This window comes from Rousettus aegyptiacus, unplaced genomic scaffold (genome assembly GCF_014176215.1).
Source record: "Rousettus aegyptiacus isolate mRouAeg1 unplaced genomic scaffold, mRouAeg1.p scaffold_m13_p_4, whole genome shotgun sequence".
Classification (NCBI taxonomy): domain Eukaryota; kingdom Metazoa; phylum Chordata; class Mammalia; order Chiroptera; family Pteropodidae; genus Rousettus; species Rousettus aegyptiacus.
This window is the reverse complement of record NW_023416307.1, coordinates 111186640-111204486: the sequence shown is the minus strand read 5'-3', so window position 1 is coordinate 111204486 and position 17847 is coordinate 111186640. Positions and strand designations below refer to the sequence as shown.

Below are 17847 nucleotides of genomic sequence, written 5' to 3'. Positions count from 1 at the left end.
CAGCAGCCTGGGTGGGAGCTGCAGTGAGTCTGGGGAGACGTGTATACACTGGAGACATATTGTAGGAATTGGACAGTCTTCAAATGGCACTCCCCAAAGTCCGCTCCCTCTGTGGGCATCAGATGGATGCTTCAACCCAAGCAGAAGCCCCCCAGGGCCAGGTAGGGAAGGCCTCACTCTTACCTGGCCACCTGCAGGTAGAGTACTGTGTTCTCACCCTCGTAGGTACAGGAGGCTGTCACTCTGGTGACCAATGATGGTAGGCCACTCAGCCTTGAGTAGCCGTGTCCACCGCACGCCCTGCGACACAGCTCGGTCCCCTGGGAGCAGAAGTCTGATACCATGGCCTTTATTCCTGAGCTCAGGGCATGAAGCTGCAAGAACCAGATGGGGGCCAGAAATACACATGTAAAGGGGCTCTCTGGTGACAACCATGCTTACCACTCATCGAGCGCCTACTCTATGCTGAGCTTAACTCTGTGAGGTAAGAATTGTTTCCTCTGCTCACAACTATATTATGAATGAGAAGGCTGAGACTCAGAGGGGTTTTCTGACTTACCCAAGGTCACACAGTGGGGCACTGTAGCTGTAAAGAGATAAGAACAAAGGAAAACCCTCCAGGCCAGGGTCTCCAGGAGCTCGGGAACAGGCTGCTTTCTGGAGGATTCACCATCATCTAGGAGTTACAGACTTTGCTAGCAAGCAGAGGTTTTAGAGAATTGGCCTGCAAAGTCCACCTGGGTCGTATGAAGGGCTGCCAGGCAGCAGACCTGGCTTGAGTTTTTGGTTCTTGAAAGCTCCTCGTCATCTTTAGACTTTCAAGTCCTTGGGAGAAAGTTTGTGTCCCTTAACTAATCTGTGCTTCACTTTCTTCATGTGTAAATTAGGGATATGAATGGTGCCTGCTGTGCAGTTCAGGGATTAATGAAACAATGCTTCTAAAGCACAGGGCCTGGACAGACTGAACCTTACATGCAGACTATAGGACATGCAAGTCCATAGTCCTGTAGCTCAACCCCTTGTGGCAAGATATGTCTTTGAATTTTAGAATGGTAAAGCAGGATATTTAAGGTAGGTTATGTGTAAGACCCCTAGAGGAGTCTGGGGCAGCCTTAGTGATCAAACACTTAAATATTTCTGCTGCAAAATGTATTCGCACTCAGTGGGATAAATCAGGTCAGTTCAGGTCAGCTGTGCCACGCCACCAAATAAGTTCTAAACAACTTTTGGTTTTCAGAGCTTTTTGGGTTTCAAATGTGCACCTGTGTTCTACATACTATGTGTGATTACTTCCTTTAATATTTTTGGTACTTTCTGGGGGCCAGACGGGGTGCATTTCTATGTCAGTGTACAGATCACCGTGGGTGCCCTGGGATGTTCGGAGGCTGGGGAAAGGGAAAGTGGAAGGGGCCCATGGGAGTGGGACTGGGCAGGACAATTTCAGCCACCCTCCCAGCTCCTGCCCACTAGCAGACAGCAAGTACCTCAGGCAGGAGGCTGAAATCTCTGCCCAGAATGGCACTGTAGGAGTTATTGAAAAATTCCAAGACGCTGTTCGCCAGGAAATGAAGTGCATAGGCTGCAGCCAGCTGAGGAAAGAGTTTATGCTGCTGAGTCTGGTAGTCCAGGATTTTTGCTTCCGGATCACTGAGGGGAACAAAAGTGGGAAGTTTAGAAGAGGTTGCTGCGTTCCATACCCATCTTCTCATATCCCCAATTCCATGAAACTTTAAAAACTGACAGATTTTATATCTCATTACAAAACTTGACCTGAACTGACATGAGACTATAATCTTTAAAAACCCCACCTGACACGAATATCCACTCATTTCCCCGCAGAAGTATTGACGTTTGCTTATGGGTTCGGCCCTTGCAAGTAAGATGACAGAATTACAGCATTTGCACTGTATCATCCTGCTAAAATCTGGAAATTTTTGAATTCTAACACATCAGGTTTCAAGGATTTGGGGTGAGAGGTTGTGGCCCTGTACTCCTAATGATTTGAACCTTGACTTTTCACTACCCAGGTGCACTTGCTGTGTGCTGGGAATTGTTTTGAGCCTAATCGCTAACTCTAAGGATATGAATTTGGATTTGATGGAATCCCAAGATAGGGACTGCGTCTGCCTTGTTTGTTGCTGTATCCTCAGTGTCTGAGACTTTGTCCGGCATGTAGGACCTGCAGTAACTATTTGTGGATTGAAAGAAGGTGTGAAACTGAGACGCCTCCTGTGGCTGATGGGGAGAGACCTGGCCTCTATTCTTTGGGCCAGCAGCTCCTCATCTGGACATGTACTGTTATACCTATGTACTATTATCCTTGGGACATTTCTGCAATCCAGAAAACTACACTCCAAATAGGACATCATTGGCAACACTCCTGTTCTCCCGAGCAGATACCCTCAGCCTGACATTCTAAGGCCCAGACCATCCAAGGCTGTCTTGGGTTTGCCAGAGGAAAGGACCCTGGGCTAAGGGACTGGTTACACTTTATTATATTTTACCCTCAACACCACTCTGAAAGACCATTCCTGTCATGCCCATTCTGTAGATGGGGAAGCTGAGGGACAAAGATGTGGGATAGCTATAGCTTAAGCTCCCACAGCTAGCAGGTAGCCGAGTTGAGTGTGGCCCCTAGGTCTGCCTGGCATCCAACTGTCAGTCCATTTTGCATCACACTCCTGGATCCTTAAACCCATGGCATGAAACACCACCAGACTCTTGGGTTGCATGTTATCAATTTCCAGTCCTGGTGATGTTACTCTTTACAAGTGAGGAAACTGAGATCCAGAGAGGGCAAAGGACTTGCCCAGAGACACTTAGCAGAGTTGGGACAAGAGCTGCCAGGTTAAAGCCCGTCCTTCAGTGCCACAAGTTCATTCAATTTCATTATGTCCAGCTCTGTCCTCTCCTTCCTGTGTTCAAACTGTGTCACCACATGCCCAGGCTCTATTTTGCTGCGTCCTGGGAATGTCCATTTGGGACATATTTATTCTAAAAACTGATGTGTTGTTTACCTAAAATTCAAATTTAACTGGCAGTCCCGTGTTTTTATTTGCTGAATTTGGCAACTCTGTGTGTGTGTGCACGCATGTGCACATGTGTTCATATACACATGTTAAAACGGAGAGTACAGTCAGCACTTGGTATTTGGTGCTATGGAGTGGAAGGAATGTCAGCTGGACACAGCCATGCACAACAAAATGGATCCAGACTTGGACATACCACAGTTGGATGTTGGCATTCATAGCCAAACAGAACCAACTTCAGCCAAATAGAGTCTGAGGTGACAGGTGGGCTTTGCCAGACACAATTACTCACATCCTGACAGAATAAACTCAGGAGCCACAGTCATCTGCAGCTTGGCAACTAGCTGGCCCATATACAGCTGTACAGAACCTAGTTTAACTCAGACAGACAAACCGCGTCAGGTTTAGTGGTATAGGGCCAAAGACACACGATCACACAGAGTCTGATGGGGTCAGACACTGCCAGGCACAGACTGGGCCAACTGGTAAGCTGGAGTTAGAGGGAGCCAGGTAGAGACCCCATAATGTGGCCAGATGGGCGAGGGCCAGGGCCAGGTAAATGTTGTATATCCGTTGAGGGGTAATAGGCATTCCCACCACCCCGTTCTGGCCAAGGGACCCTATCGGGGGCAGGCACTGTGGGACTGAGAGGTAGTCCTGTCTGCAGTGGTCAGCTCCTGGGCACCCCTTGCCTGGGCCGGAGCTTGGATTGGCGGCGTACAACTGAGTAGCGAATGGCGATGACGCAAGCCTTCTGCAGCGAGGGTAGGATCTCAAACAACAGCAGCTTCACCCGTGTCTCCACCATGGCGAAGTAGTTGCTCTGCGCTGTTCCAAGCCTGATGTAGGTGCCATCTGGCAAGACCTTGTGGACCAAGGACAGGTGCTGGGTCTGAGTCTAGGCTCCCAACCTGCCTCACACCCTGAACCATCTGAGCCTCCATGCCCTACAGGAACTGCAGTCCTCAGACCGCTTACCCAGAGTAGACACAGCCAGCCATTGGCCAAAATGCATTCATATGGCCATGCTGATTATTAAAACTGAAACATCTATGCTTGTTGCTAAATAGCCACTGCCTCAAGTGTCCTGGTTCACGACTCCTCACCTGGGACACCCTAAACTTTCCCACAATCCACAGCTACAGGTAATGCCTGGCAAAACGTGGGCCTACAGAACTTTCTCCGGCATTTGTCTGGTGTCTCTTCAGTGATGGATTGTGCCCAGGCCTCACTGTAGGTGAATATGCATGTCATCCTCAGCCCCATCCCTTTTCTCTTCAGATTGCCTTGCCACCCCGCCCCCCATGATTGTTCTGCAACTTGTGATAACTCTGAGGCTCACAGAGGCCAAATGACTTGACCGAGATCACACAGCTCCTAAGCTGGGATTTTACCTGGCTCTATGGGACACCTGAATCTTTCTGGGGGAGAAATTTTCTCAAACTCAGCTCCATGGAAGGGGACCCAGAGCCAGCAGCAGCCTGTGGGGGGCCACCGTCCCCTCTCCAGGCAGCGGAGGCCTGCAGCCTCCCCAGACCTGTGTAAAGCGGCTCAGCATGTTCTCCCTGGGGACCCGCACGTGGTCCAGTTGCAGGAAGCCATTGTCCATGTACTCAAAGTCCATCTTGGGCCCGATGTCCCCAACGGTGATTCCTAGAAGGGAATGGAGCTGGGAACATTCACCAGTCAAGTGCTTGCTGTGTGCTGGATACTGCACACATGCTCATTCCAGCTTCTTCTGAGTTTTGCAGTGGCCTGTGACAATGAGGTTCTTTTATACCTGTTTCGCAGGTGACCAAGCTAAGGTCAGACAGGTGCTGACTGTTGCTCAAGATCAGCTAGCTAGTTAGCACCAGTCTGTCCAACTAGGCTCCTCTCTGCCCAAGGGTGACATGTCCCAGCTTTTCCCATGGACCTCTGGGGCCTCAGGACAGGAAGGCCTGGTGGGGGTGTCTTCCTGGGAGTGTTTCTAGAGGGAATAGCATGAGCTTACCTGGTAGTGGGGTATGGTCCTGGAGGCTCCGGATGGGCACGATAAAGGCGTGCATGCCCTGCTGGGCTCCCGAACAGATTAGCTGGGCCTGGACCAGGGCATGGGTGGCTGACCGTCCCACTGAGGGCAGAGAGATGAGAGGTCCAGTGTGATCCATGGTATATGAGAACCTGGTGTGCAGAGCAGACAGGCTAACCTTCCCTAATAGGAACCCGAATGTTAGCCAGTCTGTAATGGCTTAGGAGGACCAGTTTGGTGGCATGGGGAAGGGCAGGGCATTCTATGGGGTGGGATGGGGGTTGGTTTGATCTGCCTCGGAGAATGTGGGTCATGGGAGGATCACAAGGAGCCTGGAGGGCGAAGGCATTTTTCAGGGGAGCACCATGGGGAAGGGTGTGCAAGGCAGAGGGAACAAACAGTACGCTCGAAAGCTTGTGGGCTGGATTGTCTTGGAGGCTGGGCAGTGGAGGAGGTAGCATCCAGGACACAAAGGGATGCCTGTTTAGGGTACCCTTCAACTCAAATGACCTTGACTCATCCTTGGAAATGACTGGAACCATCCACAGAACTTTAATATGTCTGGCTCTAGAATACATTGTGTTGGAGGAATTTATGGAGAGCCATTTGGCGGCTGGAGGTGCAGGGGATTCTTCCTAAGCATCAAGTTTGTGTAGCAGCCACCCTACAATTATATAGACAAAACCTCCGTGGGGTAGGAACACTCAAAGAGGGTCTTGAGGGGACCAAAGCTGTGCGTTCCCTTTGGGTGCTCTCTCTTCTAAAGACAAAGCTTGATGAAGGCTATGGATTTTAATGAAAACAACCCAAATGGACCAATGTGGGAAAGTTTGGCATCTATTAAAATTTCATTCTATGACAGTCTTCTGAAATGTGTGCTCTTGAATCTTTTTCTTTGGAATCAAGGAAACAGGATCTTTATATCCCAGATGCTGGTGTATATATGTCAGGATGCATGGCAAGTATACTGGTCCTGCATCACAGAGAGATGTGTGCACTGCTGTCACCTCCCCTCCCCCTAACACCCCAGCTGAGGGGAACCTTTGAAAAGTCACTTTTCATGGAGAGGGGGAACCTGGGAACCCCCGGCTAAGAGTCAAACAAATCTAGCAGGGACTTGCTAAAGGTACTGTGAGATAAGCAAGCTTTTCGTTTTTTCCGTCCTCAAAAACCTATTAATAAATCACTCTGCCAACAACTTAATTATAATAAATTCATTCATTTACCATTTGTCAAAATCCAGGTGGTGCTAGACCCTGTGCTACTGCTTTTCAGTTCTTACAGGGCAGGTGTGATGAGTGCCACTTTCCAGATAAGGAAACTGAGACTCAGAGAGTGGAGAGACTGCTCAAGGTTACTGGCCTGGAGGGTCAGAACTGGGATGTTTGCTCTGCCTGATTTCAGAGGCTGGTTACCTTTCTCCAGTTTTGACAGCAGTCAGTCAGTCAGTCATTCTCTCTCTCTCTCTCTCTCTCTCTCTCTCTCTCTCTCTCTTTCAGTACTCTCATTTCTCTCACCTCTCTGTCTCTCTCACTTCTCTCTTTCTCTTACAAACTTTCTCTCTCTCTCTCTGCTATTTTCTCACCTCTCCCAGTGTCGTTCTTTTTCCTTAGTTGGACTCCTCACATTCGTTGTACATGTTTTTTCCTTATAAGCATTCCCAAGGCTTGGGTCCCCCAAGTGTCACAGATGTGTTCCAGAAGGTGTATTCTAACGTCAAGGAAGAGGGCCTTGGTGGGACCCTACTAGGGGCCTGGTCCATCACCAAGCCCCAGGGAAGCACAGTGTGGTCGCCACCTGGTGGCCATGGGGAGGTACGGTGCTGGTGGCCTGATTGGCGCTGGTGGTGGGTGTAGGCTTTCCTAGGGAGGGTCTGGAGTGGTGGGGCAGGAAGGGGTGTTTTTCTCACTGTGTAAACCCAGGCCCCTGCACTCTTGCTGGTGACAAGCTTTGGGAGATGAGAAGGCCTGAGATTGTGGGGAGTGCCTGAGACTAGGCCAAGAGTGTGTGTGTTATGTACACACACACACACACACACACACACACACACGTGTGTCTGTGTGGGGGCATTTGTGTCAGAGAAAGGCCTTGGCCCTCATCCCCTAAAGGTTGGGTCAATTTCCTCAGCTACTTCAAAGTTTCTGTGGGGGCCTCTCAGCCACTCATTGATGAACTTCTTCACATCCCACTTATTTTACAGAGTAAGAACCTGAGGCTCAGAGAGGTGAATTGACTTACCCAAGGTCACTAGCCTAGAACAGGGAACCAATCTGAGGTCTGCTGAACATCAAAGTGAGTGATATTCTGCTATCCAGCTTTGCTCTCCCTGGGGACAGATGGGGCTGGACGATGGAAGGATACTCACGGTCACCTGGCCACCATTTGGTGGCAGTTAGTGTGGGGCTATGTATCACAAACTCCTGAGTGTCTGCATCATAGGTGGCTTCAGTCTCCAGGCCCCGAAGATATGTCCCTTGGAATCAAGAAGCGGAGTTAGACATTGTGTTGGGTTGGGAATCCCATCTGGGGAGCAGGGTCTAGCAGGCCTGGAACTCTTAGGCACCAGCCCCGTCTGTAGCCCCGTATCTCTCGGCTCTACTTACAAGTATTCCTCTTCTTTCACCCGTGGGCTGTGTAGGGGGACACATGGCCAGCCCATGACAAGGCATGGTTGATGACATTTCTGGAAAGAATGACTTGCCCCACTGCTAACTCATAACAATGTATAAATTAGAAAAAGACACCACCCCTTCCTCCAGACCCTGATTGCCATCTGCTGTAATGTTTTCATATTAAATATACAAATCTCTGACTACTGAGACAAGAATGGGCCCTCTGGGACTGTGCAGGACATTGTACAATGCATGCAGCAGTGCTGGCTCACCATGTCCCAATTCTGTCTGGACGTACGTTACGATAATCTGGAACTTTTCACAGAGTGGGGCCCATTTGGCAATCTGCTCCTCCGAGCCCAGGCTCCTGAGGGCTCTCATGAAGGCATGTTGAAAACCTAAGGCCAGTTCTCCAGAAAGGGTTCTGTGGGAGAGAGACTCTTTGGTGAGCAGCCCATTGGGGAGAGGGGCCCAGGTACCCTCAGCCTAAGCAGGATGTAGGACAGAAGGGACACCTTGAGTCCTGGTTGGGGGATAGTACTGCCTCTGTTGGGGGATAGTTCCTGGGGCTGGGGGTTCTGGGTGATCCCAGGTGAATTTCTCTCAGGTGGGGCTGCCCTGGGAGTGAGCACCTGTAAGCGAATTGTAATTCACAACTGTTTTCCAACCATCCCAGGCGCTGTGCTAGCATCTGGACGTGGAATCTCTTCTGAACGCTGGCCTCGTAACGCTCATTCTGGCTCATGAAATAATTTTCCTTCAGGCTAAATTCTGGGTCACTGTGGATGATGCTCTCTGCCGGGAACAGAGAATAGTGAGCTTAGAGACCTGAGTGAAGTTCCTGGCACCTTCATATCTTTCCACCCACTTGCCTCATGGATGTGGAAAGGAAGTCAGACATTACTGTCATTTTACAGATGAGATGACAGGCCTAGAGGTGGGATAGTGACTTGCTCAAGGTTACAAAGCTATGCAATGACAGAATAAAGACCAGCATCCAGATCTTCTGCTGCCTAGGACCCTTCTTTCCCTTAGACGCACTGAGGGAATATTGATGTGTTTAAGATGCCTTATAGTCCAAAAGAATGAATCTATAACTGCTAAGTTTTGAGAGCAAAACTTTTTTGTTGTTGTTATTTGAAGGTAGGACTGCTAGTGAAAGACTCTTCTTCCAAGAAAATTATATGAGCACAAAGCAGATGCTCCATTTCTCAACCTCCTCTTACCTACTTTCCTCCGGAGTGCAGTGTTCTGGGCACCTCCATCGAGGATATTGGTGAGCCGTTCCACGTCAAAGGACTGCCTGCACCTCTCGCTCTCTATGTCGGGGTTCACTTGCCTGCTCCAGGTATCCCGCATCGACACTCGGTGTACTGGGCTGCCCATCCTATTCTGGATCGGTCTGATGTCTGAGTAGAGATACAGGTCTTTCCCTTTATTTGTGGTTTTTCTTTCAATAGTTTGTTACCTGTGGTCAACTGTGGTCTGAAAGTATTAAATGGAAAATTCCTGAAATAAACAATTTATCAGTTTTAATGGTGCACCATTCTGAACGGTGGGATGAAGTCCTTTGGGTCCTGCTCAGTCCTACCCAGGACATGAATCATCTCTCTGAATGCTGTCTCCATGCCGTACATGCCACTGGCCCGTTCGTCATTTAGTGGCTGCCTCGGCTATTGGATCAATTGTTGAGGTATCACAGTGCTTGTGTTCAAGTCACCCTTATTTTACTTAATAGTGTCCCCAATGTATAAGAGTAGTGATGCTGGCAATTAGGATGCACCAAAGAGAAGCTGTAAATGCTTCCTTTAAGTGAAAAGATGAGTATGGTAGAATAAGCTATTTTGAGAGAGAAAGAGCACATTCATGTAACTTTTATTACAGTATATTATAATAATTGTTCTATTTTATTATTAGTTACTGTGTTCTCTCTCACTGTGCCTAATTTATAAATTAAACTTTATCTTAGGTATGTATGTGTAGGAAAAAACATAACATACAGAGGAGTTGGTATTTTCAATTGTTTCAGGCACTCATGGGGGTCTTGGAACAGATCCCCCATGGCTAAGGGGTTACTGCCGGCTGTACCTCTGTCCTGGCTGCTCTGAGCCTCCGGTGGTGCTAGGAACCTGTGTGCAGGTGCCCAGCATGGTGTAAATCTTCCCTGCAGGTGTCCACTACTTTGATTCCCATTCTTCTTCACCACAACCCTATGGATACACTGCTGTTGTTATTACTGTTGCATAAAGAGGACAGGAGCCTTGGGAAGGGAGGAGACATTGTAAGGTCACATAGACTCATGAGCAAATGGGATTCATATACAGGGTTCCAAACCAATACCTCTGATGGGAGAGGCAAGGGAACTACACAAATTGGGTAAATATTAAACCAGGTTGTATTCAGAGGCTACTACGTCGTCGTGCTGGACACAGGGACCTGGCTGATCAGGCATTTGACCAGACCAAGAGGAGCCTACAGAACAGAGGAAGATTCCTGGTGAGATTACTAACAACTGTTTACTCAGAACTTTAACACTGTGTACTCATACCATGAAAGGAAAACAAAGGTTTTAAGCTGTAATTTTTATAGAAACTAAGAAACAGTTGTAAACCCAATTTCTCAAACACTTAGGGTCTCATGAGGAGACCACATTCTGTCTATGGAGTATTATTCCTTCTCTAATAAACTTTCCTTCTGTCTCTGACTCTGGCTCCTGCTTGAATTCTTTCAGGTGCAACGTCTAGGACCCTCCCTCTGTAGGTGTAGGACCCAAGTCCTTGCTTGGGAGGATTTTTACTCCGTCCTGCATCATCCTTAAGAGAGTGGCTGGGTTGTCGGGTGCTGACAAGGGGCCTGGTATGTTCAAAGAGCCCCCTGGATCCCTGCAAGTTCCCTTAAATTGTTTTCCTCTTCCTACCCCAGCTCCTGTCTGTCTCATGTCTCCCTAATGTAAGGAGGAGGTAAGAGAACTAAAAGTTAAATCAAGCTGTATTCAGAGACTGCCATAAGCTGATCAGCCCTAAGGCCAGACCACAAGGAAACAAAGGAAGATTTCTGCTGGCATTCCTAACAAACCATTTCCTCACACCATGAAGGGAAAAAGAGTCTTTAAGTTGTACCCTATACAAAATAGAATCATTCATTCCCTATGGCTAAAACCACAGGGAACCTATGGATCAAAGGCTGGGAATTGCCAGCGGGCCTTTCATGCTACATACTCTTACCTTTTCTGCTACATACGCTTATCCTTTCACATTGTAGTTCCCTACTATTAAAGGAAAATGGGTAAACGAAGTCTCTAAACTGTAATTCACAGAAACTAAAGAACAATGTATAAACTGAATTCCCCCAAGACTTGAACTCGGACCCCTCTCAGTGTCTTTACTGTCTCACTGTCACTGTCTCCGTCTGTCTCTCTGTGTCCCTCTCACTTTCTGCCTCTAAGAGGAGACCACGCTCTGTCTATGGAGTGTTACCCCTTCTCTAACAAACTTTCCTTTTGACTCTAACCCTGGCAGGTATTTGAATTCTTTCTTGTGCTCAAAGAACTCCTGTCTCTTTCGGTGCAGGGCTTGAGCTCCTACCACTCGGGGGAATTTGCCTTCTCCTGCATCATCTTTTCTAGCTAACCAGAAAGGGATCAAAGGACATAAACTCTATTCACCCAATCACCAAGGCTCCTCTCAGAGCATCTGGGATTCTGTCCGGAGCTGTACAGATCAATTGGCCTTGGGCAAACGGTTGGCGCTGTTTCCAGGCATGTGGTTGAGGCTAAGTCCTCTAACCAGGTAGGAAGCCACCGGTTCCTATCTGCTTTGCCTACTTCTCTTCCTCTAATATCCCTGAAACTCAACGTCTCCATTGGAATTGCAGAGAAGATGTGCTGAGGGTCCCCTTCGGAAAGCCAAGTTAAAAGACTGTGCAGCACCTTTCTGCCACAACAGGACAGGTAAGTCCGGGGAGAGGAAGTGGATCTTCTATTCCTTCCTCCCGGCCCCTTCGCTTTCATTTTTGCTGGGGGTTTGCAACGGGAGAAGCAGTGGGCTGCGGAAGCTTGCTCTGGTTACTTCTCCAATCCAGCCGGAACTCTAACGAGGAGGCGGAAACATGGTAGCTGCTCCGGTCACACTCTCCAACGTGTCCTCTGCCTGTCCTGTCCTCATTCTGTCTGTCTTATCATACTCTACTTGTCTTATCCTCATTCTGTCTGTCCTATCCTCATTTCTCGATTGGCTCTGAGACGCTGGAGCAAACTGCCCTGCACATATGTTTCCCTCAGCAGGGAGGGCCAAGAAACCACTCAGCTGCACAGGGTCTCATTCAAGCAGTGCGACCTTCTCAGTTGGGGCACGCGCGCCTCACTCTCAGTCAGCGATCCGTCACCCCTCTGAGTCTAGAGCAGGCACGCTCATGCCTGGCTGGCCGACCCTGCTGCACTCCCTGCTCCTCCCTTCCACTCTCCCAGGGGGCACATGCAGCCCAAAAAGGGACCCATCGGGAAGGCAGTGGCAGTGCCCAGCTTTGGGCACGGCTTCGGATGCAGTCACGCACCTGCAGGCCTGTCAGCTGGCAGAGGGATGTGTTTTTAGCATCAGGAATCTGCTGGGGCTGTGTCTGTGGTCATAGGGGTTAAGTGCTTTTACCTAATCTGCTCTGGTTCGATTCTCAGGAAAGCGTTTTTTTTCCTCTCTCTCCTCTCTTCTGCCCCTGGCAGAGCGCACACACCAGCCACGCCCCACGGCCACTGGGAGGGCAGCTGTCGGTGTAGCAGGCTGCAGCACTTCCTCGCAGCAAGGACCAAGGTCCACCTCCTCCCAGACTCACACTGGGAGGGGGACTAAGGTTTAGCTTGTAAACGGTTCTCTGAACTATAATTCTGACCTACAATTAGATGCTGTCTTTTTGCAAAAGACAGGAAAAGCGGGAAGAAATCCCCCATGTATGGGTTTTTATGCTTCTTTACCAAGACCCAGACGTATTAGATGGCCCAATAATAGGAGCGCCTTCCCAGAGACCTCAAAATAATCGAGATTATCTTCTCCCTCTTCACCTACCTACTCTGAGGGAGCACTGAGTTCTCCGGGGACCCTGTCTATTCCACCATTCCCCGAGGAAACCAGATATGCTCCCTCTGGGAAGCTGCAAATGCTGATGGGGGAATAATAAGAGTACGTGTTCCATTTTCTATGCCAGACTTAGCTTTATGCAAAATACAAAAACAAAAACAAAAACAAAACTGCAAATTCTCTGAAGATCCTAGCAGATTTACTGATGAATTTGAAAAAACTTACTGTGATTTATGACTTAATTTGGCAAAATTATTAAAGATCTTGTCAGGTGTTTCTAACTCTCAATAACTTTAAAGGTCTTGCAGATAACCAGAGATGTAAACGTAGCTCCTATGCCTGAGGTTGAGGGAACCAGAAAGGAAAAAAAAGGGGGCACTTTTAAAAACAAGCTGGCCAGACCCACAAGCCATACCCTGCCCTCACCTTTTTCCCAGCCTCCTTAAAACTGTCAAGAGCAAATGAAAAATCTCGAGTTCTCTACAGTTATTGGTGATTCTGTTTATGTGCATGATCTCTGATAATCTGTATTTGTTGGTGAGATATATATATATGTGTTTGTACCTCCAGATGGTATTACCAGGTTAAAATATTTAATTGGCTTGGAAAAAAAATTAAGCACTGACTCAAATACTTTTCAGAATCATGTGATCTACAAAAATATTTGATACTAAGGCCAGTTTTAAGTTTTGGATAAATAGACATGCCCTTTAGAGTTAGCAACATTAATTATTAGTTAAGTCTGAGTTCATTATTTTTGGCTTCTTATTGCAGAAAAAGCTAAAGATAAATTAGAATCTGTTAATGAATGCCTTGTACCTCATTAAAAATGTTTCTTAAAAATCGTAAGTATAATGCCAACAAAAGCCTATGCTGCTAGAGGTTACAAAATGTATTCGTAAAATTTGTCAGTCTAAAGAATGCTAATTGCTTACTTTCTAGTTGCTACTAAAAATTGAGGTTTCTAAGAGTTAAGCACTCTAATTACGATGGAAAGGACAATGTATGGTTTTGGTAATAGAAGGTATAAAGTATGGAGATATGTTTTGAAGGAAATTAAAGGAAAGTGGTTTGTCCTAATGTTGGTTATTTCTGAATGAGTAAGAAAGAATAGGGAAAGTTGTGGAAGTTTTGTGAAGAGAAATCTTGAAAGAGGAAATTTTATGTGAATGAGCTAAACAAGATTGGAAATAAATTGAAATATCAAAAATAAGCTAATGCAAAATTAGAGTTGTGTTCTCTCTGCCATATAAGACAATGTTTCTTGGACTACTGGCCTGTTACTGATATTACGGAAAGGTTTTCTGAGTAGAAAATGAGGATTCTGTGCTTCATCAAAAATAATTTTCTGTGTTTTATGTTGTTTTAACCAGTTTTCTGAGGCTTTTAGAAAATATACTCATATCGGCCCAAGTCTGATGAGGGCCAGACACTGCTGGCTACACATTTCATAACCCAGGCTATGCCAGATATTCAAAGGAAGCTCCGAAAGTTGGAGGCTGGACCCCAAACCCCACAGGCTGCCTTAGTGTCAAGTGTTCAATAACTGGGACTGGGCAGAGGAGGGGAAGAGTAGAAAAAAAAAAAAGGTGCAAATTTTAGCTGTCATAATGCAGGTACTATCTCGAGGCAACCCTAGGCAATAAAAATCTTTCAGGCCGGGAAGGCCTTGACCTTGCTTGGCATTGTCGAGACTGGGGCAGAACTAATGTGGAAACTGCAAACAAACAAAACAAACAAACAAAAAAAAAATGGGCACTGGAAAGGCGGGTGCCCATCCACCCCTGGGAAGCCGGGGAGGGGTGGACCTCTTAAGCTCTCAGCCCTTATGATTAGTCTCTCAAATGAGAGAGCTGCTTTCTCCTTCAACAAAGGAGGCCAGAGCACTCACTAGCTCCAGTCCTAGAGAAATTCATTGCAATCACGACAGTGGAGCCTCGGGTCACCTTTGTCATGGCAGGGAGGAAAACTGAATTTTTACTACTTACTGGAGCTACCTACTCTGTCCTGACCTATCCCATTGGGTCTGTCCTCAAATCAAACTTCAAAGTGACAGGAATAAATAGCCCACCTAAAGAAAGATGAGTTACTTTTCCCATTAGTTGCGAGACTGGTACTAGTAATGAAATCCCCCACTGTGTGTCAGGACTGGGGTCCAGTGTGGAGAGCCCCTCAACCCAGGAAAAGGGGTGCTGCCAGAAAGGGGACAGCCCCTCGCCTGTCACACAGAGCATGGTCATGGGGAACCTAGTACTAAACCATTCCTAGGTTACCTGCTTTTGGGGCAGGATTTCCTACATAACAGAGCAGACCCTCCCTGCGATCTATTAGAAGTCAGCCCTCGACCCAAATGCAAAGAGCTCTACCAAGTTTTGTTAAGCTCCCCAACTGCTGTCAAATTACAAGGAATCAACAGATGGGTACATTTGTCTTGATTTAAACCAGATTCTTACGAGTCCTCACAGGTTCCTCCAGAAAATAGAACGGAAAGTGTGACTTATTCTTGTGAACCTGTGGAAGATCTTAAGCTCTTATTCTGAAAACAGATAAATCTACATGTCCTAAGGGATCTGGGAATTTTTCTGAATAATTAATTATTCTTTTAGCTCAGTGTCTATACCACTGCTCTCTCTTCGAACTAATTCAATCTCATTTTATTAGATATCTTTTCCTTAAATTAACAGACCGCTATGAAAAAATAACTTTACTGTCAATTACCTCTACTATTAATTATTATTATTATTTTTTTTAGGCAATGCAACCCTTGGTTGACCTCACAGATTACAAGGACCTTGTCAGCTTACAATCCCCTTTTTTAAAAAATTTTATTTTTTACACCTATAGCATTTGGTCTTCCTAGGTGGTCTCCCATCCAAGTACTAACCAGGCACATCCCTGCTTAGCTTTTGAGATCAGACAAGATTGAGTGTGTTCAGGGTAGCATGGCCATAGACTTTACTATTAATTTTTGACCTTTGCTTTTTCAATCTTTTTGTTAAATTTATATCTTCTAGGCTGCAAAGCTTCCTGCTTCTTCCAATTGCTAAAACAACCCCATGTTCTCTGCCTCCAGAGCCCTTAGAATAGGTTTCTGGAGATTTTTATTCCCAGCAGGCAGGGACTACAGGCCTATTTCAGCTTTGAAGAAGTTACAGAAGACAGACCTTCATTCCTCAAGTCCCCTTAAGAATAAGGAAATACAATCTTTGAGGCGGGAGAATATAGGGAGGAGGCAAGAGAACACAATGTTAAAATAAGCCACATTCTGAAACTGCAAAGTGCTGATCAACCCTGCAGCCAGACCACGAGGAAACCTGCAGAACAAAGGAAGATTTCTGCCGGGATTGTGAAGAGAAAGTGGCACCCTACACAAAATAAACTCATTCATCTCTACGGCTAAAACCAGGGGAACCTATGGACCAAAGGCTGGGAATGGCCAGCAGACCTTTCGTGCTGCATATACTTTCACCTTTTCTGGCTACCTGGCTACCTACGCTTACCCTTTCACATTGTAGTTCCATACTCTCAAGGAAAATGGGTAAACAAAGTCTTTACACTGTAATTCACAGAAACTGAGGAATGATACATAAACTGAATTCCCAGAACACTGGGGGGCCCTCTCAGTATCTTTCTCTCTCTCACTGTCACTGTCTCTGTCTCTCTGTCTGTCCCTCCGAGTCTCTCTTAGGCTCTCTCACTCTTTGCCTCTGACAGGAGACCACACTCCATCTATGAGGTGTTACCCCTTCTCTAATAAACTTTCCTTTTGACTCTGACCCTGGTAGGTGTTTGAATTCTTTCTTGTGCTTGAAGAACCCTTTCTCTTTCGGTGCAGGGCTTGATTTCCAACCCGACCCTTCCCCCCACCCCGCCCCGCCCCCGCCTCCAACTCGGGGGATTTTGCCCTCTCTTGCATCATCTCCACTCAAACTGTTGCTGCCTCCTTGCTGTGCTAGAGCACGCTGATGCCACATCCCCCACTGCCTCTGCCAAGACCCTGTCCCCTTCCTGGAATGCTCTTTCCCTGGATGTCTTCTGCTACCTAATTACCTCCTTCAAGTCTTTGGTCCATCTCCTTCTTAGTGAGGCACACTAGGCCACCCTCTTGAAAATCCCAAGACCCCTCCCTCAGCATTCCCAGTCCCTCTCACTCTGCTAAATTTTCTTTTTTCGCTTGTCCTAACATACAAGACAATTTACTTATTGATTATGTTTTTGTTAATTGTTGTCTTCCGTCATTAGATGGTGAACTCCAAGAAGGCAGGGACCTTTGTCACATTCATGCCGTGGCTCTGACACTTTAGCACAGGGCCTTGCTGAAAGGTTCTGTGTAATAAACAAGTATCAAATGAAAGAAAGCAGTGTTTGGTCACCAGTCACCGGTCACCGGGAGCTGCAGGGAAGGCCATTGCCCAGGTGGTCTAGTCCTCCCAGTACCTCCCCTGACCCTCAGTCCGGCTGCCTGACTCACCTCTGTCTTGTGTCCACGCTGTAGGTCTGGCCTGGCCTCTCTAGCCTTAGGCTGCTTCTTGTCAGTGGCCCAGCCCCTTTCTCCTCCCCTAGAGAGGTGGCACTGCCTGGCTGGCTCTCAGCTCCCAGCTGTTTCCTGCTGAGTTCACAGACTCTTCTCTCCTGCCCCTCCACGCCCCTCTGCCCATTTGCCCGCAGGTGACTTGTAGTGCCCAGCACTGGGGCTACCCAGGGAGGATTGCTGTGAAGATGAAGCAGGGTAAATAGCTTAGCATGAAGCCGGCCTTTCTCTCCCTCTCCCTGCCTGTCTGGCCCTGCTTCCCAGAGCCTGGTTTTGATAGAACGCACACACTTGCACTCTGTATAAGGAAACCCCATAGCCCACACCCAGAGTCCAGAGACCTGCATTCACATCCTGGACGGGTGACTCTAAGTTACTTCACCTTTCAAAGCTTCCTTTCCTTTGTCTGTTAACTCACAGGGTATAAAGGAAAGCTCTTGGTAAGTTTTAAGCCCCAAGCATTTATCATTTGAGATTGTTACTGTTTTCTTGTTTCCCATAAGAGAATTTCTTAATTCCCAGGAATGATGTTTAGTGGTGGAATTTCCAATTCTGGGGCAGCCGTGTGACACCACTGGTTTACAGGATGCATCGATTT

General features: G+C 47.3%; 1 protein-coding gene and 1 pseudogene across 4 annotated transcripts in view; both read right to left on the bottom strand.

Moving 5' to 3' along the window:
- Window positions 1–17305, bottom strand: part of ACOX2 (acyl-CoA oxidase 2) — a 34818-nt gene extending 17513 nt beyond the window's left edge. Inside the window, exons 1-10 of one of the 4 annotated variants that reach the window (XM_016131635.2) lie at window positions 17190–17305; window positions 8879–9137; window positions 8285–8447; window positions 7925–8076; window positions 7406–7513; window positions 5023–5142; window positions 4567–4682; window positions 3722–3894; window positions 1485–1647; window positions 184–374 (exon numbers count right to left, since the gene is read on the bottom strand). In XM_016131635.2, the coding sequence (XP_015987121.2) occupies window positions 184–374; window positions 1485–1647; window positions 3722–3894; window positions 4567–4682; window positions 5023–5142; window positions 7406–7513; window positions 7925–8076; window positions 8285–8447; window positions 8879–9038 (1346 nt within the window). In that variant the 5' untranslated portion in view covers window positions 9039–9137; window positions 17190–17305. Of the gene's footprint in view, window positions 1–183; window positions 375–1484; window positions 1648–3721; window positions 3895–4566; window positions 4683–5022; window positions 5143–7405; window positions 7514–7924; window positions 8077–8284; window positions 8448–8878; window positions 9138–9740; window positions 11250–17189 lie in introns of those variants that run through there. The other 3 variants (XM_016131637.2, XM_016131636.2, XM_016131638.2) reach the window with 3 other exon arrangements.
- LOC118602197 lies at window positions 15554–15672 on the bottom strand (annotated as a pseudogene).
- Window positions 17306–17847: the final 542 nt, after the last annotated feature.